The sequence below is a fragment of the Mus musculus genome, chromosome 13 (assembly GCF_000001635.26).
Source record: "Mus musculus strain C57BL/6J chromosome 13, GRCm38.p6 C57BL/6J".
Taxonomy (NCBI): domain Eukaryota; kingdom Metazoa; phylum Chordata; class Mammalia; order Rodentia; family Muridae; genus Mus; species Mus musculus.
In genome coordinates, this window is record NC_000079.6 from 31,557,771 (window position 1) to 31,583,712 (window position 25,942).

At 46.1% G+C, this 25,942-nt stretch overlaps 1 protein-coding gene and 2 long non-coding RNA genes across 3 annotated transcripts; 2 read left to right on the plus strand and 1 right to left on the minus strand.

Annotated features, from left to right (window-relative positions):
* Nucleotides 1–399: 399 nt before the first annotated feature.
* Foxq1 (forkhead box Q1) lies at nucleotides 400–3,206 on the plus strand. Its single transcript, NM_008239.4, has one exon. It carries the CDS (start codon nucleotides 1,147–1,149, stop codon nucleotides 2,347–2,349), a length of 1,203 nt encoding a protein of 400 aa, NP_032265.3. The 5' UTR covers nucleotides 400–1,146; the 3' UTR covers nucleotides 2,350–3,206.
* Nucleotides 3,207–6,858: 3,652 nt separating this feature from the next.
* On the plus strand, nucleotides 6,859–8,565 carry Gm11377. Its single transcript, XR_003950499.1, has 3 exons — nucleotides 6,859–7,089; nucleotides 8,140–8,220; nucleotides 8,424–8,565. It is a non-coding gene; the product is annotated as a predicted gene 11377 (long non-coding RNA).
* Nucleotides 7,722–24,743, minus strand: 1700018A04Rik (RIKEN cDNA 1700018A04 gene). Its single transcript, NR_029439.1, has 6 exons — nucleotides 24,694–24,743; nucleotides 22,173–22,383; nucleotides 21,800–21,888; nucleotides 9,704–9,840; nucleotides 9,510–9,610; nucleotides 7,722–7,847 (listed from the first exon to the last, which is right to left on the minus strand). It is a non-coding gene; the product is annotated as an RIKEN cDNA 1700018A04 gene (long non-coding RNA).
* Between the last annotated feature and the right edge of the window lie 1,199 nt (nucleotides 24,744–25,942).

Sequence of the window (25,942 nt, forward strand, 5' to 3'; positions counted from 1 at the left end):
ATCACCAGGGATTTCCTTTCCTAAGAATATTGGCTCTCCTTGCCAAAAAAATCCGCAGGCTGCACGCAGCGCGCAGCTCAGGACGGCGGCCAGACCTATGCAACCAGTCCCTCGGCCTAAGCCCTTTTAGGTGTCTCTCTGGAGCGTCCAAAAAGTGTCAGCTCTACCAGGTATAGGAGAGCAATCGTCTTGGTGAGTCCGGGGGGCGCAGAAACCCACTCGGTGGCCGCGGGAAGCCAGAAGCTCCTACCTGCGCAGCGGGGCGGGCGGGGCAGCCGCACAGGCGCGCACACTCGCGCGCACACCCTAGCCGTGCGCTCGCTCCCCATTGGCGAGACCGAAAGGGCGGGGCCGGCCAGACCCAAAACAAACAACCTGCGCCCGCGGAGACTCTGTGGCCGCGCCGCCGCGTGGCCTCGGCCTGATGAACGCCTTGGGGGGAGCCGCGGCCACCTCGGCCACCTAGTTCCCCCACCCCCTGGCCGTGGGCGCCCAGGCCCCGCCCGCGCGGAGCCGCCGCAGGGTTATATTGGGCCGGACCGAAGGTGGAGGCGAGATTCTGCTGCGGCCGGCCAGCGCGGACATGCTGCCCGGGAAGCCGGGGGTGGCAAGGCGGCTGCGGGTGCGGCGGCCTCGAAGACTCCTTTCTATGGGCTCTCGAGGCTGAAGACGTCCTATCCTCAAAAGTAGCGGGTGCGCCAGCAGACGTCAGGTCGGTGCCTGAGACCTAGACATCCAGCGAAGGAACACTTTTGGACGCCCAGACCGATAGCATAAGCGCCGGCTCGGTCCTCCCAGCACGAAATCCTAAGGCTGGTGTGTCCTGGCCCCCGCTTCGCAGGGTGGCCCCTCATTCCTCGCTTGTCTTCCGCTCAAAGTCTCTAAACCTCGGAGTAAGGACAGCACTGCACCAACTTCTATCACTCCACTCCTCACTTCACCCAACAATCAAAACCCCTCCCAAAAAAAATCCCAGCGGAGGAGAACCTTTCGGAAAAGCGTCTCTCTCGGAAAGACGCAGGAGCGGTCCCTCCCAGGAGAAGACAGACTCAGCGGGCCACGGGATCGCCACTCCGGGCGCCACTCGCTTCCTACGACCTCGCAGGAAAGGGGTAACTGTGCCGGACTGGAAGCACCAGCGCCGGCATGAAATTGGAGGTGTTCGTCCCACGCGCAGCCCACGGGGACAAAATGGGCAGCGATCTGGAGGGGGCCGGCAGCAGCGACGTGCCATCTCCACTGTCCGCGGCTGGTGACGACTCCTTAGGCTCAGACGGGGACTGTGCAGCCAACAGCCCGGCGGCGGGCAGCGGCGCCGGGGATCTGGAAGGTGGCGGCGGCGAGAGGAATTCGAGTGGCGGGCCGAGCGCCCAAGACGGTCCGGAGGCAACTGATGACAGCAGAACGCAGGCCTCCGCGGCAGGGCCGTGCGCGGGCGGCGTGGGCGGCGGCGAGGGCGCGCGCAGCAAGCCGTACACGCGGCGGCCCAAGCCCCCATACTCCTACATCGCTCTCATCGCCATGGCCATCCGCGACTCCGCGGGCGGACGCCTGACACTGGCCGAGATCAACGAGTACCTCATGGGCAAGTTCCCCTTTTTCCGGGGCAGCTACACGGGCTGGCGCAACTCCGTGCGCCACAACCTCTCGCTCAACGACTGTTTCGTCAAGGTGCTGCGCGACCCCTCGCGGCCCTGGGGCAAGGACAACTACTGGATGCTCAACCCCAACAGCGAATACACCTTCGCCGACGGGGTCTTCCGCCGCCGCCGCAAGCGCCTCAGCCACCGGACCACAGTCTCCGCGTCCGGGCTGCGGCCGGAGGAAGCCCCACCCGGACCTGCCGGGACCCCGCAGCCCGCGCCCGCCGCCCGCTCCTCCCCGATCGCGCGCTCGCCGGCTCGCCAGGAGGAGCGCTCCAGCCCTGCGAGCAAGTTCTCCAGCTCCTTCGCCATCGACAGCATTCTCAGCAAGCCTTTTCGCAGCCGCCGCGACGGCGACTCGGCTCTGGGGGTGCAGCTACCCTGGGGCGCCGCTCCCTGCCCGCCGCTGCGCGCCTATCCCGCGCTCCTTCCCGCGGCGCCCGGTGGCGCTCTGCTACCGCTCTGTGCTTACGGCGCAAGCGAGCCTACGCTGCTGGCGTCGCGCGGGACCGAGGTGCAGCCCGCGGCGCCCCTTCTGCTGGCGCCCCTCTCCACCGCGGCTCCAGCCAAGCCATTCCGAGGTCCGGAGACCGCCGGCGCGGCGCACCTGTACTGCCCCCTACGGCTGCCCACGGCCCTGCAGGCGGCAGCGGCCTGCGGTCCCGGTCCGCACCTGTCCTACCCGGTGGAGACTCTGCTAGCTTGACAGGAGCTCTGTGCTCAGCAGAAGGGGTGCTGAGCAGGGTGGAGTTGGGGGCGCCTTTTGTTGAGGAGGTTGGAATGTGGGCTCTAGGGCTGTGCACTTTCCACTTTCCGGAGGAATAGAGTTTTTCTTTTTTTCAACTCTCCATCAAATGTGCCTTAAAGTTAAGCATTTTGACCCAAGTGTTTTAACTTAGTCCAGAATAGTTTCCTTTGTCTTTTGTAACTTTACAGAGGATCAAAGCCGTTCTTTTCCATTTCTTGGCCAGGCCTGTACTCTCCCGCATAGAGGCTTTCCTTTCCCTCCTATTTGCGTCACGCCTTCCACTGATTTACCTTCCCCACCCATAAAAAAGAAAAAGAAAAATACATCAGGGAACCACTCCATGGGGTAAATGATGACTACTGTTTGGGGTTTTGAGACCCCGCTGTGTAAATGTGTGTCTTTCACAGGAGTGACTGCTGCGTGTAAGAGAGCTGTCAATCAAACTTATGGTCATTTTCTTTGCTAACAACCAATGCTTCACTGTGCCAAAAAAAAAAAAAAAGAGGGAAATGTTGTTGGGTTTTTGTAATTAAATTATTTATATATTTTTGAAACCTGAATTGAAATGTTGCAGGCAACGGCTACAGCTTTATTAGTGGTTACCTAACTGTGGTCTTCTTGGGCCAAGCAATTTCTTTAAAGGAAAAGTTAGCATTATGTTTGTGGGGTGCCAGGGCCGCCACCACGAGAAACCGTGTGATTTTTATTTTAATATTATTTGTGTCTGTGTATATATTTGTATATAAATTTTATGAACCCCAGGCATACTGCTTGTTTTTTTAAAAAAAAATAAAACTCAAAATTGATCTACAAAACACTTTGTGATAGTAGATTGGGGTAGATATTTTTACCACTCCCCCACCCCAAAAAAAATGGGTTCAGGCTGGGCGGTGGTGACGCATGCCTTTAATCCCAGCATTTGGGAGGCAAAGGCAGGTGGATTTCTGAGTTCGAGGCCAGCCTGGTCTACAAAGTGAGTTCCAGGACAGCCAGGGCTATACAGAGAAACCCTGCCTCGAAAACAAACAAACAAACAAAAAGTCCTTCATACCGAGATCAAGATATTTGTGGTTTCATTTTCTGCTATTGCTTCACAATGTCTAGGATGTGCCTTCCATTAATAGAATTTCCTAGACTCAAAGACATTCAGGAGTTAGCACAACACATACATCTGCCTATCTCTCTCCTAAGAACCTTTAGCCGGCCAGGTGAGCTGGCAAGGTGAGGTAGCAAACAGCTTTTCGTCAGGTGGACATTTTCAAGTCAGTTGACTGAAGCTGGAAACTTGATCTTGGCGTAAAACTTATTTGGCACACCAAAAATTGCCTTCAGGCAATTTTCAGGGCAACTTGAATGCTAGTGTTTTTTGTTTTTTGTTTTATCAAAACAAAGCTACCTTTTCTTGAACTAAAACAGTTGCTTGGGTGTGAACACTTCTGTGATCTTTCCTGCCATCAGCTGAGATATTATTCGCAAATAAGGACGCTGATTCCTTGGTAAGTTCAAAAGCAACAGGTCCCTAACAGCTCCGTACATTGGAAAAGTCTGAAGTGGTGAGATATTCAGACAGAATATCTGGGCCTCCATGCCAGACAGAAACGTGACCTGAGATCTTAACATTTCATGGAGAAGAAAGCAGTGAGCCTGTTGGAGGATGCTCCTTCTGGGACAGGGATGTAAGAAAGCCTCCAGGGGTTGGAGTTCTCAGTATTCCTCAGAGTGATACTAATGGGTTTGGATTCTTGCAAAAGGTAGACAAAGCTGAAACAAACCAATCAGGAAAGAGAAAGGCAGGTTCCCCTCGTGGAGATTATGTTCAACTGCACGTTCCCAGCAAGCCCTCCATGTCTGAGGGCAGGAGGGTTTATAGCTTGCACAGCCCCCTCTGCCTTCTACCTGACTTCTCTCCAGTTAGGCACCTTATCTGTGCAGGGTGCTGACATCCATGTCCCCATTGGTACTTATTCTTTTCTCTTCCGATGCTGTGTCTTTTGCTGCTCACTGAAATCGCTGTTTGTGTCAAAGAATACAAAAACCAATTTAAAAGGGAAAGGTGGTGTTTTAAAATCACAGCTGTTTCCCCTCCCCCTCTAAAGGAAACCATCCCTCCTAATAAACTGAGCGTCAACACAGGGCTCCCTCCTAAGCCTTTGTCCCCAGGGACTGAAGGGTTTTCGAAGGAATGTTGAGAGTCCCAGACTGGGAGTTTCTGGTCTCAGTTGGGCTTTTCATGGTCAGTTCTATATCCTGTATCTTGCAATGTGTGTGTGTGTGTGTGTGTGTGTGTGTGTGTGTGTGTGTGTGTGTTTCTGGGTGCTAGGCCTCCAGGGAGACAGAACAGCTTCACAGAGCGGGGTGGGGGCCTGTGGAAACACTTTTGTTTCAGGCCACATGGCTTCGAATTTCAGAGACATGGGCCTTCTGTGCTGAAGCTGGTAGGATCAAGTCTGAGCTCAGACCTTCAGACCTGTTGTTGCACCACCCTGATGCTGTGGCTGGTAATGAACTTGGCTAATGGTAAGCCAAGAGCATCCAGTGTTCCGGAGCCTCTGCTGGTTGAGTGAGGTGGGCAGGGCAAATCCACAGCCTCGGGCTCCTTCTAGAACTGATTCTTGACACTCCCACCCCTAGTACCCTACAACAGACACAAAAGCCAAGCTCCCCGCCAGCAAATAAAGGTTCTCCTAGGAGCCCCAGAAAGCTTCCCAGGATTAGCCTCGCTGACCTACGAGCATCAATAAGTAAGCCCTACCCTGTCCACTTGCACTGGCTCCGAAGTTTCACAGGCTGCGTTTTTCTGCCTCTGGGAATGTATATCCACACTCAACATACAAAACAAATTCACAGGCTAAGATAACTCACATCTTAGGATCTAAGAAAGAGTACTCACTATATATACAAGAAAACAGTGGCTGAGGGCTGTCTTTAAAGTGTCCCACTCTGACAGATCAAGCTCTGGAACCCAGAGTCTGCAGCTCCCAAGTCAGAATTCTTTCCACAGTTATACAGATATTTCAGACCCAGACATACTTCAGCCCGGATTTAGTGGAACTACATGAAATGGTCTCAGCTCGCCTTTATGACAAAGATGATCAGACCTCCCAACGGTCAAGTGGTTTCTCTCCTTACCAAAAACTTGCTCTCTGCTCCTCCCCCAAACTGTCTTTTCTTTTCTTTTCTTTTCTTTTCTTTTCTTTTCTTTTCTTTTCTTTTCTTTTCTTTGTACAAATTGGCTGCTGGCACTTTAGACCAGCACTTCACCTCATCATGCATGCTAGAGCCAGCACTGATCTCCATTCCCTTCTACAGAGTCCCATGGGTGCACTCCTGCAGACTGTAAGGAGCAGAATTCTCCTGGGAAAAGAGTGCCTTCAAGGACCTGTCTGTGACCCAGAAGCCCCTACTGTTTTCCCATACCAGCTATCAAACAAACATAGAAACAAACAGAAACCCTCTGTTTTAAACAAAAAGAGAGGAAAAAAGAAAGAAAGAAAGAAAGAAAGAAAGAAAGAAAGAAAGAAAGAAAGGAAGGAAGGAAGAAAGAGAGAAAGAAAGAAAAGAAGGAAGAAAGAAAGATAAAGAAGAGAGGAAGGAAGGAAGGAAGGAAGGGAAAGAAAGAAAGAGAGAGAGAGAAAGAAAGAGAGAGAGAGAGAGAGAGAGAGAAAGAAAGAAAGAAAGAAAGAAAGAAAGAAAGAAAGAAAGAGAGAGAGGCAGGCAGAAAGAAAGATAAAGAAGAAAGAAAGAAAGAAAGAAAGAAAGAAAGAAAGAAGAGAGAGAGAAAGAGAGATAAGGAAGAAAGAAAGATAAAGAGAGAAAGAAAGGCAGAAAGAAAGATAAAGAAGAGAGAAAGAAAGAAAGAAAGAAAGAAAGAAAGAAAGAAAGAAAGAAAGAAAGAGAAAGAAAAAAAAGAAAGGAAGGAGACTGTCTCTCCTTTATGTTCAATTTTTAACTTTAAAAAGCTAACTTGATATATTTACATTCACACCATGGAGGAGGGGCACTTACTGTCACCAAATATAAAAGGATTTTGTTTCTCTCTGTTACTGTTTTATTGTAATTCTTTTGACCACAATAGCCGAGCTTTGCCTCAGTTCTAGAAATTAGACTCTGAGGAGTCCTTTTGTAAATATGTCGTGCTTTCCAACACCACAATACTTCTCTCTTAAGTTACAGACTTTATAGTCCCCTAATGAGACCATTAAACTTTTGTTATGCTTTAACAACATAATTTGTTAATTCTTAATGTTGTCAACAAATGGCCCTAATAAGTATCTTCCAAGAAGATCATGATCCAAACCATAAAGCAGTAACTTGCCCCAGATTCCAGGATCTCTTTCAACTTGGCAAAGATTCCAGGGTCACGAAGCACTGGAGAGTGTGCCTTTCTCAGCCCGTATCTTTTCAGCATTATTAAAATGGGCGAGTGACCAGAAGCAAATGTCATTCCTGTCACTGGCCAACTCCTGCGCAGACTGGAAAAAAGAACTGCATCAACCCTGGCTTTGGGAACCTAGAGCAAAACATAAACAACCCACATGGACCACACTTCCCAGCCTTTCCTAGACCGCTCTGCTGTCAGGAAGTTCCACTTTAAGAACAAGCTGTAACCGAGCCTTTTGATCACATCTAGTCTATAATCCAACTAATATATCCTGTGCTGGTTGCTTCTGATAGCCAGTTTCTAACTGCTGGGGAAAGGTAGGAAGATTTTGCAATCTATTAATGCTCGAGTCAGTCTCTCTCTCTCTCTCTCTCTCTCTCTCTCTCTCTCTCTCTCTCTCTCTCTCACACACACACACACACACACACACACACACACACACACACCAGGCAAAGCCCACTCAAAAAGAACTCAAACAAAATGCTAAAAAAGGTTACCTTAGGGAAGTAATGGTCCCCGTGGGCTTCAGTAGAGCAACAGCTGGGAGAGTCGTATCATGAAAACTCCCGAGTAGTGTCAAAGATAACAGCAAGGATTTCTTTCTTCCCACCCTCAGTCAGCTTGGGATGAAGTGCCTGTTTCAAAGCATGGCCGCATTGTAAAACAGAGATAAAGTTCTTCCAGACATTGCAAAATCTACGGAAGATCACTACCATAGAAAGAGCACTTCCAGCTTGTTGCTCTGACTCGTCACAATGTGTATTTTCAGTAGTATGTCCTCCCACTGTGTTCTTGATTTCAGCTTCTCACTGAAGTATCAGTTTGGAGAGATAGGCATGAAAGGCTGGCATACTTCTTTGAGGAGGTAAAAGGCAGAAGCTAAGAGACATTGTGCTGTTTTCAAGAGACTTCATCATAAACGAGGTATTTAGGACTCAGACACTGAGTTGAGAGATCAAGTCCGTCCTTCATTTGTTTATTTAAGAGACGATTCTCAGGACTACAGAGATGATACAACTTAAGATTACAGTGGGCACTCAGGAGCCTGAAGACAGAAATACATATGCCCACATGTCTGTATAGATGCAACCAGAAAATAAAGTAGTCATTAAATGTGAGAAACCTTAAGGAAGATAAATCCTGAAACTAGAGAAGAGCCCTAAAACCAGCCCAAATAGTAACTCATATTGAGACTTAGGAAAATATATTCCAGGTAAATTTCTTAGACCCAGGAATGAATGATTAAAGAGGACTACACAATTGTCCTTACAGAGAGAACTGCTCTGTGGGGGAACTGCTATATTTCTGAGGAAGCCCAAACTCCCTCTGGCATCTTCTAGTCCTGAAATCATGGTTTTCCCTTCCAGGAGTGGACATTTGACCGTTGTTTCCAAAGCTGGATGTCCCCAGGATATCAAGGAGTGACCAGCAAGACTCAAACATCAAACGTAAGTGGTCTTAAAGTGTTTCTCCCATGTAGTGGAAAATACTTTGTCCTTTATCAAGGCTGCTCTTGCTCCTGGGTCGAAATCTGATCCTCTGGCATTACTGGCATACTGCCAAGCAACCAGAATGCTTGGGGGGGGGGCGAAGGGGCTTTTATCTTCTTAGAAAAACATCCTTATCCCAGTGGTCTTCTCGGACATTTCAGTGCCCCAACTGGAGGACGGCAGGTCCCAGAAGCCAGGAGTGGATAAAGCACGAGTGAAAATTCTACAGCATGGCAGCTCTGCACCGGGCCAGAGCACTGTGGGCACCTGGGAGTTCTGTTCAGGGTGCTCAGAGACTCAGAGGTATCTCCAAGGCTTTGAAGAGTGACACTTGGGCACTTCATGTCCTTGATACCTTTATAAATGGCCAAATCAGATGGACAATTGCCAGGGGCTGGGAGGAGAGAATTCCTGGGGGGTGGAACTGATCTCCATGCTGACTGTGACAGTTGTTCTGTTTCTATATACACTGCGGACACTTAAGTCCCATACCTACAAGTGGGGATGCGAATTACACCTCAATCACCCCGACTTGAAGATGTGCTCATATGGGGATGATAATAGTTAACTTTCTTACTTACCAACAGCTAAATTAAAGGAGATAACCTTTCTTTTGTGGGATTCACTTAACTGTAACTTTTTAGGGGGGGGGTGGGTCTACCTGGAAGAAAGGGAAAGTCTCCTGTACTCCTAAACTCAGACCTGGCTCCTCATAGGCGTCCTCAACTTGGGCAAAGCTGTGTGTGTAGTTAGTACCTATTACTCTTCCTTAAGGGAATATGGGCCCCAAATGGGGCATATACTCTTCAGTGGCATGTGGGCAGAGAAAAGGAGGACAGGAACAGAGAGAACAGGCCAAATACGAAGAAGCACTGTCTGAAGAGAGATTTGGGGTTTTGTTTGTTTGTTTGTTTTTTGCTTTTTTTGGTTTTTTGGTTTTTTGGTTTTTTGTTTTGTTTTTGTTTGTTTGTTTGTTTTGTTTTTTGTTTTTAGAAAGTGGTTCCCAGGATCCTTTTCATTCCTAGGATACAGCCCAAAGTCCAGAACCCTTAAAGAAAGAGTTCCTTTTTTAAAAAAGAGACCAAATTCATTTTAAAAAAGAGAGAGAGAGACCTGAGCTTACAGTAACTGGGTTCCGAGGCACCCATGTATGATGAAACATGCTTAGCCGCCCCTGCTTTCAGAAAGCAGTCCTCCTCCATGAGAGGGGGCCTGTGTATGCAGCGCTTTCCGTGTCCTGACTTCACCTGCACTCCTGCTCTGTAATCACACGTGTCAGAAGGCTGGGGCAATGTTGAGCAAACATAACACGTTTGACCCCTCGGAGAAGTTACACATAGCTCGCAATCTGAAACAGAATAATTGTTAGTTGTCTTATTCATTAGATGAACCCTTTTGAGTAATAGCCCCAGGGGGAACATTTATAAATGCAATAAAAGACCTCATCACAGTCAAGAACACAAGGATGTGGCTCGTTCGAGGTTTTGGCTGAAGCAAACCCACGAGCCCTGGAACGCACGGATGGAGGATGTGTGGAGAACCTCGTTCCTGGTCCTTTCCTTGGCCTGGCACCAGCATCTGCTTCAGAAACACAACGAGAATTAGGAGTTCACATTAGTAAGACAAACCTGCCAGTGTAGAAAACATAATTCCAGTAGGACTTGTGGAAAGTGAGGGGTGGTGACTCTGGTTTTCCTGCTATGCTGTGTCCCAGAACAAAGCTAAGGTACCTGAGCTCACAGACTGGGGCCCCAGAACCCTCTATCTTGCTCAATGAGTCACAGGAAATGAAAACCACTGTATCTTTAGTCAGTGTTGATTCAAGAGGCCCCAGCCCCCAGCAGGGCTCATGGCAGGTTACTTACACTGTGAGTCATGAAAGAGAGACAAAAACTCTACCAAAGTCCTTTCATACACCATTCTGTTGGCCTCACCAGTCCAAGCCGTACCCCCTCCTTGCCACCCCCAACCACTTGGCTATACAAGTTTAGATGAATCGAGATTCTACTAAACAGGGGATATGAGAGTGAGTGACACAGGTAGCCACTTTGGTGACTTCCCCTTTTACCCCTTTGCTAATGGCAATGCCTAGGAGGCCTGGTGCTCTCTCTGGTCTGGGAAGATTCATCCTCTTGTGTACCAAAGAGGCGATCTCTACAAACACACACCACAGTTTTCAAAGATAACCATCATGTTGACAGCCTTAAGCGTTGTCTTACATCCCTGGCTGGCAGAGGTGCTGGATATGAATGGAATGATTCGTAATCCTTCTAGGAATTAAACATAAGAAGAATCCACAGAATCGATATGTCACAATCTGCCACAGATAAATCACAATGGGCTTTCCCTCCCGATTGGCCATTACTCCCAGTGACTAATACTAGAGGGTTTAATTGGAACCAATGTGCTTCAAAATTTCTTGGACGGATAATCTCAAGAGAGAAAGCAAATGCAAGGTGTGGTAGAACAGGCAATCTAGTCAAGATTGGGACACCAGGGCAATGAGGGTAGCACCGCGTTCATTGGGGTCAGCTCTGCTGCAAACAGAAAGTTCCTCCAACCTTGATCCTGTGACAACCATTGTCTGTCTGCTCAATCCCTCTGCCTCTGCTTCTTTACTCTCTTTGCCTTGTGGGAGGATGAAGTCACACTATCACCTAGTATGCCCAGGAGCCAGACACTAGATTTAGCTCTAAGACAGACGTAGTTTGAAGGATAAGGAGGATTGCCATGTTCAAACATATGTGCACCAAATCTCTGCTCTGCCAGACTCATGAAACATACAAGTTTGAAAGACACCTGAGGTTTTGCTAGAGAAGTCTGCACCTCCCACCAGTCTCACCACCTTACTTACCTAGGAGCCAGAAGACCCTCATCCCCTTGACCAGTAAAGATAACAATAAGAGTGTATCATCCCTGCCAACAAGTGCTTGCTGACAAGAACCTGATAGAGCTGTCTCCTGAGAGGCTCTGTCAGTGCCTGACTAATACAGAGGTGGATGCCTTTACCCAACCATTGGACTGAGCACAAGGTCCCCAATGGGGGCACTAGAGAAAGGACTGAAGGAGCTAAAGGAGCTTGCAGCCCCATAGGAGAAACAATAATATGAACTGACCAGTACCCTCAGAGCTCCCAGGGGCTAAACCACCAACCAAAGATACACATGGAGGGACCCATGGCTCCAGCTGCATATGTAGCCGAGGATGGCCTAGTTGGACATCAATGGGAGGAGAGGCCCTTGGTCCTAAGAAGGCTCGATGCCCCAGTGTAGGGGAATGGAAGGACAGGGAAGCAATCAGGAGTGGGTGGGTTGGTGAGCAGGAAGAAGGGGGATGGGATAGGGGGTTTTCGGGGGGAGGAACCATGAAAGGGGATAACATTTGAAATATAAATAAAGAAAATATCTAATAAAAAAGAAAACAAACAAACATACAAACAAAGAGAATATTATACCTTTCCCTTTCCTTCCTGAGGGATTATTGCATCTTCCATGGAGAAAAGGGTCCCCAGCCAGCTGGCTGGCAGTCAAGCAAGTAGTTATCTGGGAGTGGGGGCAAGAGTGTGGTGGGATGGTGACTGGCAGGTGTTAAAAACAAAGCCATACATCCAAGCCTCCCAGCTAAGGACCTAGGGCCCGGGAAAGGCCCCAGAAAGAGCTGAGGCAGGCAGCTTCCTGGCCAGGGACAGAGATGGGATAGGAAGCCAGCCTGCACCCTGGGTTGCTGAAGGACTCCTTGGCAGACAGATCTGTCTACCCAGCCCTCTTTCAGTTGAGGTGCCTTCAGAAGCAAACACTCAGAAGAGAAGCACGGTATCAGTTAACCTAACAAACAAAAGGGAAGCGAGCAAGCCTAAAGCTGAAGGAGGCAGGTCCAGAGTGGATTGCCAACTCAGATGTCACCAGGACTCTGTACTTCCAGAGCTGAAGGCCACAAGGACATTCCAGACTGTGTGAGATGTTTGTTGAACAACCACCCCTTTAGTGACTGGGGAATGAAAGAATGGTGGCTAAGAAGATAAGACCTGATTCCTTGGCATATCTGAGCTACCATGCATTAACCGTGGTGGCTTCTCTCAGTGCAAGACACAGCGATTGACAGCAAACAATGCTCCTTCAGTCTTCTGCTCTGTCCCACTAGCACAAATAATGTCCTCTCAGTGAAGACTGAGCATCCCCATCAGGCACACTGATTTGGACCGTGGACCTGCCAATACTCATGGTGCAAATGTTCCTATGGTGGCCAGTGTCAAGACACCAACAGTGGATACGCATTTCCAAATACTTGACAGCTAGACCCTGAATGCGCTGTTTCTGGATGTTTAACATCTCAACACCCTGGATAGATCACATTGCAGCTACAGTTACACTGAGAGCTTGTAGGAGCCTACACAAGTTTATCACTAAGCTGGGATGGGGTTGCCATTGCTACCTCTGGTATTTCAGGTCCTACGTTATAGGTCTAGCATCACCCTGTGCTATCATCTGGAGAGAGACGTCTCTGAAATCCATCCACTGCAACCTGAATCCAAGATCTCCCTTGCAATACGTGTTGGAACCTTACATAAACGATGTCACCTCTCTGTGCCTATTTACTCCCTGCCAATGGACTGAAAGTGTTCTTGTAAAGATGAAGTTGCTATAGGCAAAGTAGATAAGGCTGAGTCTGGCACACAGTGACCACTGACTGTGGTCAGCTCTGAGGAGCAGCTTGGGAGGCCAGGACTGAAGGAGGCACGAAGGTTCCTGGCTGTCCAGAAGACTCTACATCCCAGCAGCTGGTTCAGTCCTGAAATCATTCTAAAAAACAGAAATGGAGACTGATAGTTTCCTTTGTGAGACAGACTTTTAACGCCACACTAAATAAGGCAATTCTGTTAAATGTGGAATCACAGAGGGAAGACCTGTGTGTTTGGGAATTGGTGTAGCACAGGGCTCAGAACAAAGGACTCTCTGTTATTACAAACATTACAGTGTACACAGTGTACAGTGATGACTTGATATAACGTATGTATTATAAGATGATTAAATCCAGCTAATTAAGGTGCGTGTACACTTCACATCTTCTCATTTCTTGTTGTGAGAACACTGAAGAGCCATTCTCCAGGCAAATTTTTTCTGTTTAGTTTCCTGTCATTTTTCTGTCACTGCTAAGACAAGGTCTCTCTGTGTTAGCTAGAGCTACCCTTAAACTCACAATTCCCCTACCTCAATCTTCTGAATACTTGGATTACAGGTGTGGACCATCATGCCTGGCACAAGTTTAAAAGTGCCATATATTACTAGTCACCATACTGTACAGTGGATGGTCAGAACTGACACTTAACTGCAACCGTACTTCTGATCAGCATCTTCCAGCCATATTTTCAGCAAGGCCTTGGCAGTCACCATACCTTATCCTGTTTCTCTGGGTTCATCTTTTTCAGACTCCATATAAAAGTGAGAAGATGAAGCATCCATCCTTCTGTGCCAGGCTCGCCCTCCAAATCACAATGTAGTCATTCAAGGGCTAGGCTTACCCTCCGCTGCATAGCAAAGCCATTCTAAGATTGCTCTCACCCATCAAGCTTTGCTGAAGAAGGGAATCACGATTCTAGGTCCATCCATTCTGTCAAACAGCATAGGATTTCTCTTCTTCCAAAGACGTTACTGGATTGCTTGTGTTTATACACAATCACCATATACTCTTTATCCTCCAATCCAATGACAGGCACTTCCATTCAATCCACAGCCAGACTACTATGAACACATAAGTGTTGACATTTCTTCAGCATGCTCTTTTCATGATCTTTGATGTATTTTCAGGGTTATTGATTCAAAACCCAGTTCTATTTTAAATGTATGTAGGACTCTTTGTCCCACTTCTGTAACAGCTGTGCTAATTTATGTTCCTACCAACAATGTAGTCTTCTCAGCATCCTTGCTAACATGAGTCTTTAGACGTTTCTTAATTAATCTTTTATTTTGGGGATTATAATTACAACAATTTCCCCTTCCCTTTCCTCTCTGCAAATTCTCCTATATACTCCTCCTTATTCTCTTTCAAATTTATGCTCCATTTTTTCATTAATATACCCTGCAACTCTATATAATGTTGCTCATATGTATGTTTTCAGGGCCATCCAGGTATCCAGTTCCTTTGATAGCAGCCAGTCTAACACACCTGGCATAATATCACACTGTATCTTTAATTTGCATTTATCTGTTCATTAATGAAGCAAACATTTTATCATGTACCTATTGTCCATTTGCATGTATTCTGTTAGGAAACAGCTATTCCAATGCTTTGCCCATTTTTAAGACCAGGTTATTTGTTTTCTTGCTGTTTAGTTGTTAGAGTCCTGTGTACATTTTAATATTGGATGCCACATCTTCCTTTTTTAGATATAGTTTGGGGGCTTGTCATGCATTTGGGATAAAATAAAGATGTTCAATTGAATTACTCATATAGGAAGACCAGAGATAACATAAAGTTCTTCTTTGGCCCTTACTAAGTTTTAAATCTTTATGGTACCATGTACCAGACACACAGCATAGAAGCCAGGGCAAGAGTGCAACCCAGCCCCTGCCCTGAACCTCTTGCTGTAAACAGGCAAGCACAGTACAGTGGCATCATGGAGCTGAGCGCAGATGCAAGATGTGAAGTTGAGAGGTGCATCACACTCATGGCTCTGGGCATTCTCAAAGCTGTTGTAAGATGGAAAAATGGCTCAGCGGATAAGAGCACTGACTGCTCTTCCAAAGGTCCTGAGTTCAAATCCCAGCAACCTCATGGTGGCTCACAACCATCCATAGTGAGATCTGATCCCTCTTCTTGTGTGTCTGAAGACAGCTACAGTGTACTTACATATAATAATAAATAAATCTTTAAAAAAAAAACCTGTTGTATTTCTGCTGACACCAGAACCATGACTAAGCTGAGAGTGGAAAAGGTGGAAATAATCGTGTAGATGGTGGCACGGAGCCAAAGGAGAGCACAGGTAATCAGAGGAGTGCAAACTGTCCACACTCAGGAGCTGTAGAACCTGTGTTCTGTCATGGGAAAGCAGGAGAGGGAGGGAGGGAGGCAAGCTGCATTTGGATGGATGGACCTGGGTATGTATTCTGAAGATAATGCAACCACCAAAGTACTTGTAACTGGAGACTGACCTTGACCCCCCCACAAGAATAACACTGCCTGCTCTGTGAAATACAGATTGAAGGGGACAGAACCAGAAGCAACCAGGAGAGGCTGTCACATGAGCTAGGTGAGTCAGAATGATCTGAATCAACACGGCACCGTGGGGATGAAAAGGAGGCAGGTTTCGACAAGCGATGGAGGTGCATCCCCGAGACGGGAGATGACTGGACGTGGGGGTTATGAAAAGGACACTGGTGGACAGAGGGAGCCATTCACACAGTCAAGGTGCCAAGCAGCTGACTGTGTGTGTGTGTGTGTGTGTGTGCACGTGCATGTGCATATATACATACATGGGCACTTTTTCAAGCACCATTATGGCATGCATTAATAAAGGACGGCCATATGAAATCATAATAACTTTGACTCTCAATTACATTTTTCTAACCAGGAAGAATAAATCATTTTAAAGAAAGTCTGAAAATATTCTGGATGTTATTAATTGAATCAGTAATCGCCTGTGTTCAGTGCAAATGGGGCTTTGAGCACATATGCATATGTGGATGTAGGAGATAGGGATTCACATGTTTGCTGAAGCTATTAATACAGTGCTCCTGAGCACAGGCAAGAACAGGACAGCCACGCATGTAAGAGTTTGAGGTCTGAGTCAAGGATGAGAGTGAAGCCATGCGTTCCATCCGTAGCATTTATTAGTAAACAAATGAAGAACCCTTGAAGGGAGAGAGCAAGAGAGGACACTACAAAACTACAGAGAAACTGCATGATCAGAGACCAGAGTCTTAGCCAGTGGCCTCGAACCAGGTCCCTGTCCATCAATGACTTTGATCTGTAGCAAGGCCCACAGTGGCCTGGGGAAAATCATTGCAGAGAAAGGGGGGGCATAAAGAGATGAGGAGCAGCTGAGAGACAGCTGAGCTAGGGATGGGAGCAGGGCAAGGGAAGAGTCCTCTCAAGAAGACTGAGGAAAAGCTGGAGAATGGGTTTTCAGGAAAGGTGATGTTAGGAAAGGAACCGGATACCTGTGGTAAGAAGCTGTGGGAAGGAGGGGAGTCAGCAGGAGACAGGCAGAGATCCACAGTCAAGGGCAGAGGGAGTAATGAGAACAAAGCATCATGACTTATGGATGATATCATCACGAAACCCTCTCCTCGATATATTGATCTAAAACTGCTTTGAAGTCATTGAAATGAGGCAGGAGAGCACATCATGTAGACCCTTAAGAGGGGTACATCTAAGCCGGGCGTGGTGGCACATGCCTTTAATCCTAGCACTCAGGAGGGAGAGGCAGGCCAATTTCTGAGTTCGAGGCCAGCCCGGTCTTACAAAGTGAGTTCCAGGACAGCCAGGGCTACAGAGAAACCCTGTCTTGAAAAACAAAACAAAACAAAAAGAGGGGTACATCTAGGTAAGGGAGGACAGCACAGTCAAGAAGTAAGGCCTCCTAGGAAGAGGCTAGGCATAATCAGCAGTAGCCTAGAGTGGTAGTTAGGAGCTATGAGAGCCTGGGTAGACCTCTTTCTTGACTCTTCTGGCTCTCTGATCCCTCAGCTTCAGGCTGCTAAGCAAGGAAATACCCCTCACCTTCCCAGGGCTCTCCATGGGCCACCTTAGAATAACTAGAATAGCAATTAGGTGCAGGAATGAGGCTCCTGGAATCCTTAGAGCTATGGTTTCTATGACAACAGATAAACAGATAACCTACTTCATGTAGAGGCAGCAAGAAAAAGAGGTTGATGCTCGCTTTCTTAAGCTGACCTAAAATTAAAGCTTCAGCGAGATGGATGTAGTGATGTGTGTTTTTAATCCCAGAACTCGGTGGCTCTCAGTGAGTTCAATGCCAGCCAGATCCACTAAACAAGTTCTAGGTTAGCTGGAGGTACACAGAAAGACCCTCTCTCAAAAGCAACAACAAGCATACCAAAGGGTGGGGATGGTCCTGGTGCTTCTCATCTGGAGAGCTTTGGGGGAGGAGATAGGGTGAACAGACAGCAATAGAAAGTAGGATGAGACAGTCCTGAATTAGAGTTGAGGGCTGTTTGATGTCACATGAGATCTTTAATCCACCTGAATTTCTCTCTTTTATATGTATAGAGTATAAGGTGGAGCTAAGGCTAAAGGCCTTGCAAGAGGCACAAGAATCACATTAAGATATACACACAAATTTTACAAATGTAATGGATATATGTATGCTTGTGCGTGCACACACACAGAGTACACAGCACAGAAAGCCTACTCAACAAATGGTAATCAGTATTAGTATTAGTAATACTACACCCTTAATGATGAAATCAATCCTCATCAAATCAACTTATAATTATACAAATTACACAATTTACCATGAGGTGGATACTTGGAGGAAACAGTCCTTCAGTACCTTTTAACTAAATTACCTGGAATTTGATCTACAGGATTATATTATTTATGCTGCAAATCAAAGCCACGTAGGTCTCTGCCAACATGCATATCGTATCAAGCATGCCAAGCAACAGAAACCTCTAATGTTACTGATTGTGCAATTAACTCGTTTGGTCTTTCAGGGAAAATACTTCATGTCTTTAGGAACCATGGGAGGGACACCAGAAACTTTAGGCTATGTATGAGATGTCTTGAGCCTCCCATAGGAATTTTGCCCTGTGGTGAGAATGCATTGAAAAAATTGAAGTATACCTACTTTTAAAATCCTTTATTTTCCTTATTTCTGTCTTCAGCAAGTCTATGAACCCAAGATAAGCAGATTCTAGCTACGTTTGTTTGTTTGTTTGTTTGTTTGTTTGTCTGTCTTTGGTTTTTGGTTTTTTTCGAGTTCTTTTTTTTTTCTTCAGCACAGAGATTATGCCTTTAGGTTCATACTGTCAAAACTGAAACTGCCTCAAATAGTTTTGACATTTGACTTCCCGACTAGGCCATCATTGGGAAGAGAGGCCCCTTGGTCTTGCAAACTTTATATGCCTCGGTACAGGGGAACACCAGAGCCAAGAAGTGGGAGTGGGTGTGAAGGGGAGGGGGGAGGGTATTTTGGGATAGCATTTGAAATGTAAATGAAGAGAATACCTGATTTTATATATACATATATGCATATATACATATATATATATATAAAAGAAAAGGTATAAGGATATTCATAGCAGAAATTAAGGACACCATCCCAAGTCCCTGTTCAGGAGGACTCACCAGAGAATGGCACAAACTCTTATTGCTACCAAAAGAAGGGCATGTCCTTTGACTCCATAAATACTGTCAACCTCTACTGGAGGAGGAGAAGAAGAAGAAGAGGAAGAAGAAGAGGAAGAAGGAGGAGGAGGAGGAGGAAGAGGAGGAGGAGCAGGAGGAGGAGGAGGAGGAGAAAACAGAGAAAAATTGTGGCCTTTCTAACTAATAAATACTGGTGAGAAATCATAGTTTTGATTATTAATTTTAAATAGCTAAAATAAAAAAGAAATGAATGAAATCATTGTTTTATTTACAAACAACAACAACAGTAGTTTGTGGCAAATAAGCGATAAACACGTGAAACAAGGTTCTTTTTCTGTAATTAAAATGCAAATGTAAATGATAATGACCTGCCATCTATTGCCTATTGGCAAATACTTAAAAGTGAGGTAGAGCAGAGAGTTGGTAAGGCTTTGAGGAAACAGGCAGTTCGCACAATGTTAATGGGGTTGTAAATTGGAGCAACCTTTTCGCAGGGCAATTTGGCAATATCTATTAAAATGTAAAGTGCACATAGCCTTTGACCCAGCAATTCCATGGCTAGGAATTTACCCTCAGGGAATGCTCTTTCACTGGGCACCGGTACACTCATACCAGGGTGTGTGCAGTAGTATTTGTGATCTCCCCAAATGGAAAAGAATCTAATGTCAGTTTAAGAAACGGGCTCAATTTCTAGGGTGTATAAACACAGTAGGCTGCAGGGCCAAGTGCCTGAGAGACTCTGCAGAGTGCTGAGGAAACATGTCTAAGAAACACTGTCCTTTGGGAAAGGCCAGTGGTAGAAACCACACATTAACATTGAAGGAAACAAAGGCTTGCCCTGAAGATCTTTAACTATCGGTCCACAGATACTGCCATGTACAGGAACATTTGCACACAGAGGAAGATGTAAGAAAATGTCTAAGAAAGGCTGACATTCAAATTCCCTCTGGTAATAGTAGGGCCAGAGAAATCTGGGGTGTAGAGGGATGTTTTCTCATTTACTTTCTTATTCTGAATGAAAACGTCGTTTTACCGTGAGTCTGTGGTGATTTGCTATTTAAATCACTAAATTACAGAAAACTGAGGGGAAGCAAGAGTGAGGTGAAGGAGGGAAGGCTTCAGGGAGGGAGGGAAGAAGGAAGGGAAGGAGAAACAGAAGAAAAGGAAAGAAGAGACCCTTTAAAACTGCAGCGTCTCCCCAACCGTCACAGAAACTAACTGTGCTTTCTCATAAATGAAATCAAGAAGAGGCTCCACAGTTGGTCGGCTTTGTCTAGTCTCTTCCTCAGTCTCTGAAAAGCACACTGGGTAAAGGCTCCTCTAGCTTCAGGCCAGGCAGACTCCAGGAAGCCGTGTATTTCCTCCCCAAATGCATGAATGTGTATTTTGCCTGCTGGTTTTGTCTCTGTGCCCAGATCCCACAGGGATAGGCGCCACCAGAGCACACAGACAGACAGAGGACCGGCCTGCCTCTGAAGAGAGGAGTCAGACGCTCCGGAGGTCAAGAGCTAACCTTCCAAAGGCCACAGAATGAGGTCTGAGCTTGCTGCCCTGGGGCAGGGTAAAATCAGGCTTTGGGGAGTGTGTGTGTGTGTGTGTGTGTGTCTGTGTGTGTGTGTGTGCCCCTGTCCAGAGGGGATGGTTCACCAAACTAAACCTTTCTTTTCTTCCCTTAATATTCTAGTAGCTAACCAAAAACTAAAGGAAACATTTATTTAAGGTAGGCTTTATAAGGTGATGAGGCATTGTCCTGAATTTTTTTAAAGAAGCAATCCTTTTTTTTTTTTTTTTTTTAATTGAGAAACCTGGGGCTGGAGATGTAGCTGTCAACAGCACACTTGCCCAGCAAGCATGGGACCCTCAGACCCACCCCTAGCACCACAAGAAGAAATTATAATTTAAAAAAAAAAAATGAGAAGGCTTAAGAAGACTGGCGATGTTTAATTTCTTTTCTCTAGCTAAGGGAGGGAAGTTAGAGCCCTTCCAGGGCCGACATTTGTAAAAGGACAAACGTCCCCAAAGAAATCCCACCTGAACGTGATCTCTTGCCCTCTCCTAACCGGCCTGTCCTGGGTCCTAGGCCGGCACTGAGTCCTGGGGCCATTCCTGAAGCTTACAAAATATTCTGCTGCTGCTTGGCAGTTTAAATATTAACGAGCATGTAAAGCTAGTGGGGGTAAGGCCTGGAGCCTGTAATAAGAAGCAAGCCTCGGCTGGATTCGGTAATTACTCCTTGCACAACTCCAAGAGCCAGTCATGGCTTCTGAGGATTACACACGTCCAGCCTCTCCAGCAGGAGGGCGGCAACTCCATGACGGTTGCATAAGCACTTCATAGCATGATAATTAGTCATTAAGAAGCAGAACAAAGGGCCATTGGGCCAAGGTGCCACTCCAACAGGGTCTGTATTCCCGTTTGTAGCAAAGGAGACATATTTTTATTCTTTGCACACTGCCCCACTGTGGGCGTTGAAAAAGGAAATGAGGTTTTAGGGGGAAAGTAGTGCAAAGGAAAACGGAGGCGTGCAAGATGGAAGCAAAGTGCAGAGCCCAGGGGTTGGGGACTCTGCAACTGTCTCTCCCCTGGTTGCCACCATTTAAACTCCTACTCTTGGGCTGTTGACTGGGAGGCTCCCGCTTCAGGGTCTCTGTGCTCCTAGCCTCTGATCTGTCCCAACCTTCCCTGGTCAGCAAGAGAACTGTCGGATGCATCCACACAGCTAGGTTTCCTTGGAGTAAAATAATCATAAAGTGAGCACTAGGCTCCCAAGGCTCTAACTGCTTTTTACTGAGATCATTATGCCCATACATCTACTTTCATAGATGAAGCGTCTTCCGGAGCAATAGGTGCCAGTTAGTACAGAGATTCACATCTGGTCAGGGTGCAGAGCCTACGAGACTTCAAATATCTATATCACAGCCTTTCCTCCAAAGGCTCAGCAAGTTAAACAACAGATGATCAAGGAAGAGGGAGTAGAAAAAATTGTAGGAGCCATGGGATGACAATAGCCAAACAGTGGTTTCCAGAGACAGGAGAGCAGTTACACATAGGAACTGAGCGCATCTGTGACTACAGGCACAAGACTCGGGCAAGATGGAGCCCAACACAAATCCCAGCCTGAAGTCCAGAGATGACCAGAAAACTCCACTAGGTGAGAAACTCCTGGTAAAGGATGGCTGCTGGGGAAAAAAAAAAAAAAAAGAGTTACTTTTCTTCAGGAATGTGTCCGTGAAAGATAGCCATGCTTCAGTAGGTGGTCCTCCACGCATGCGCACTCTTGGAGCTCTGAGTGGGCTCCTAGGGTTAAGAAAAACAATATGAAGTTTGGAGGGAATCGTGGCTGGATGGGTGGGGGAGAAAGTGGAGTGGAGGGACAATGGGTCTGGACTTGATCCAAACACACTGTATACATGACCAAAATTCTCTTTAACAGTAATGAAACAAAAGGTACTTTGAAAACGTCAGGCTTCGGGTCTTAGATTTAGATGTCCACTTGCTCTACAGAGAAAGAAACTGGGGCCGAAGGTGTTAACTGGTGCACTTTCTCACCACAACCCAGGGGTCCGAGTGGAAACACCCACCTTTCCTTGCTTCTCAGAGTCCACAGTTCTCACGGCTGCAACCGTTTTCAGCCTTGGCTGGTGCGGATTCAGTGTCTACCTGCAGTGTTGACACAACCTGTTTGAATTGCCTGCTGTGGTAGCCTGGGAGATAACCACGGCAACAGTGCAGCCTGCAGGCGAGCGTGGGGAATCACAGGACACACCTGGAGAGCCACCTGGCAGGTAGAACCTGGAAGAAAAGTATCAGCCCTTGGCAGCCTGGTTCTGAGGCTGTGATGCCCAGGGTGTTGCGCTGATTTGATGGAGCCAAAAGACATGTTTATTATACAGTTACACTTGTCCACATTTACCAGGGGAGAGAGAAAGCAGAGTCTTGTTACTTTCTAGGCAAGGTCTGTAAAGATGGAAAGTGGCCTGGGTTATCTTTCTTCCTTTGCACCAAGAAACCATCACTTCCCAGTGCGCCACTTGGTGAAAAGGGAGCGACTCCAAGTTAAGGAGCAGCAAGCGCCTTAGCATGGGAAACTCACTTCTGCGTGTTTTACTAGATAACATCAGGGAGGCGCCACAAAGGCAGAGTCAACGTTTCAATATACCGTAAAGTAGACCTAAGAATCTCCACAGAAAGGGAGACAAGATTACTTAAATGGCAGGGGAATCCAGTGGATGAATCAGCTCCGTCTCTAAGGTGCCAGTGAATGACCAGTGTCAACCTTTGGGGAGAGGTCTAGTAACCGATCAAAGAATTATTTTCCACTGTAGTTTCCAGTGAATTATTATACAACACTTCTCACCAGGTGATGGGGAAGATGATGATGGTGGTGGTGGTGGTGATTTGTTCTTTAGGGGGTGGTTTTGGGAGGTGGGGGTTTTTGCCATCTACTCTAAAATTGTCAAAGTCTCTTCACTTTCTGCCCCACTCCACTGGTTTACTTTTCTCCTTGGCACTTGGAACCTTTGATGCCACACACATTACTGCTATCTCTGCCTGGCATCTGAGTCTGCACTTATGAAGATTCTAGGAAGACAAGGTTTATTATTATTATTATTATTCATTGCTATATCCGTGGCACCGAGGCCCCTACCTGGCACATCCAAGGGCACCCAGTGAATCTTAGTCACCGAATGGGCAGGTGGATAGAAACAGGGCACTCACCAACACAAAGACAAAGGAAACCTGAGAGGCCGGGGTATACACTAGGTGACAAAGTCAACAACCAACGTTATCATGATAGGTAGTAGCAATAGTCTAAAGTTTACAGGATAGAATTTAACAGGCTCTGTAAATCAATCCTACACTTAAGAGTTCGGAAAAACAATTGCATAAGAACAAGATAAGAAAGATAATACGGCTGAATAACGGCATGTGCAGAAATGACAGGGTCTTGGGTGACTGCCAGCTCAATCTGAATTCAGAGAAATCGGCCCCTCATGAGTGTGTAATTCTGGGTGTCATCACTAATGAAAGTAATCACAGCTTCGGTGTGTAAGTGTGCTCGGATGCACGCCCTCTCTGGAACGAGTATCTTTGCATGCAGCAAGGTCGTCCTCTGTGGCCTGCACAGTGGAGGAGCAGAGATGAGAAATCCTATAAATGTCCATTAACAAGAAACAGATTGGATCCATGACAAAATCTCAGGGTGGGATCCACTCTCCCTGGAGAACTGGAGACTCTTGCTGATTTATTGATTTAGAGTGACTGGGGTCGGAGGGACCTAACAAAAAGGATAGAAGTGCCAAGCTTCCTTCTCACATTCGATTTTGCTCTTAAGGTGGCCTTTGTCCACTGGTGTAGACATTCCTGGAAACTTGTGAGAAACTCAAAGAAGGATTCTCCATCAGGATCCACAAGCCCACCCCCGAAGAATTGACTGCAGGATGAGGCTCTCAAGTGACTCCCACATACATTAAGATCTGAAAAGTACTGTTTTATTTTCCTGTTCATAAGTATTCCTATTATAATAACTGCCACTAGAATACGATTTCTCACTTTAGCACAAAGTCCCACTACTAACCAAAAAAGGGAAAAAAAATCTATTTTCTTCAATAGAGTGTTATGGGGTATTTTAACCACACTCCAGGTCAGGCCTCTTGCCCGGGAGTAGATTCCAACACAAAACAGACTTCATAAATTTTTTGTGTGGGCTTTCTGGCTTTTTGTGGAGGGCAGTAATTTTTGTCTTCTTGTGGTTTTTGTTCTTTGTTTTTACTTTTGTTTTTATGATATTTTTGAGAGAGAATATTAAGTTGTCTGGGTATGTAGGTGGAAAGGGTTGGGGAAGGAAAAAGAATATGATCAAAATATATTGTATGAAAATAAATTTTAAAAATGAAAATGTACTACTTTAGCCTTTGTTAAAGCACAGTTTAGGAGCCCTTATTACATTCCCTATGCTACATAGCACCGCTACTATTCATTCCTAGAACTTATTTTTACTAGCGGGGTAACAATACCTGCTAATGCTTTAAAAACAGCTAACTTACGGTTGTGTCTCTCTCATCTACAACACACCTCTGATCTGTTTGCTCACACATTCACCTGGTATAAAGCTGTTGCACGTTTACGATCCTGATGGTTGTCTCGGGCATAGAGGTCTATGTTGGTCACTAGGACAACGGGGAGTTTATAGCCAATGAGATGGCAGGCACTGCTCACTTATAGCCAATGAGATGGCAGGCATTGCTCACTTACAGCCAATGAGAAGGCAAGCATTGCTCACTTATAACCAATGAGATGGCAGGCATTGCTCAGTCATCAACTTTTTCCTGATTTACTTAAGTATATTTAAAGGAAGATGAAAAGTCATTATAAAAAACAATATGGAGATTAAAAAAATCACGTGATCAAAATATCCTACTCTTGGGTATATATGTTAGAAATAAATCAATATGGCAAAAAGAGATCGTCGTGCCTGTGTTTCCTGAACCACTGTTAACAATATTTAAGATATGGAAAGAATCCAAGGGCGCATTAACTGATGAATGGGTTAAGAAAACTTAGAATATATGTTCAGTAGAGTAACATGTATTCTTTGAAGGGAAGGAGACCTTGCCATTAGCAACAGTATGGGTGAGCCTGGAAGATACCGTATTAAGTGAGATAGGTCAGGCATAAAAAGACACAGTAAGGAGCAATGTCAGTGAGCTGGTCCAGAGACAAAGTGGGGTGGGGTGGACAGGCCTAAAGTGAGGAGCAGGGAGGGTGTCCGAGAATAAGATGGCAGATCTGAGAGCACGTGGCTACACGTAGGGCCACACCAGCAGCCACAGGAGAAGAAGCAAGGCAGCACCATGTCAAAAAGAAAAAAAAGAAAAAAAAAAGATGTCAGCTAAATTGAAACTATCACTTAAATGCATTTCCTCGGCATAGCAGAAGAGTTCATTTTAAAGACAGAAATTTCTCAACAACTTATAAAGAAAATCTCCCAAAGTTAAAGAACAGGTTAACCTTTAACAGAATGGAAGAAAAAGCGTCCTGTGGGGGGTGAAGTTGCTGAACATATTTAACACTACAAGTAAAATGTTCAATATGGTAAATTTTATGCTTATGTGTATTTTATCACAATTAAACAAATTAAAAAATCAAATTTGTTTATATCCAAGTTATTCTCAGAAGAAACCCCAGTTAGTGACACGGTGCTTCAAGGTAGAGAGTTTAGGAGCTATGATGGCCAACTGTGATTGTCAACTGAACTGAATCTGGGACCACCAAAGAGGTGGAACTAAATGGGAACATCTCACCCTGAATGTGGGCACACAATCTCATGTACTGGCTGAATTCAAAAGGA

Coding starts and splice junctions, on each gene's coding strand:
- Foxq1 (NM_008239.4), top strand. CDS start 1,147: ATGAAATTGGAGGTGTTCGTCCCACGCGCAGCCCACGGGGACAAAATG.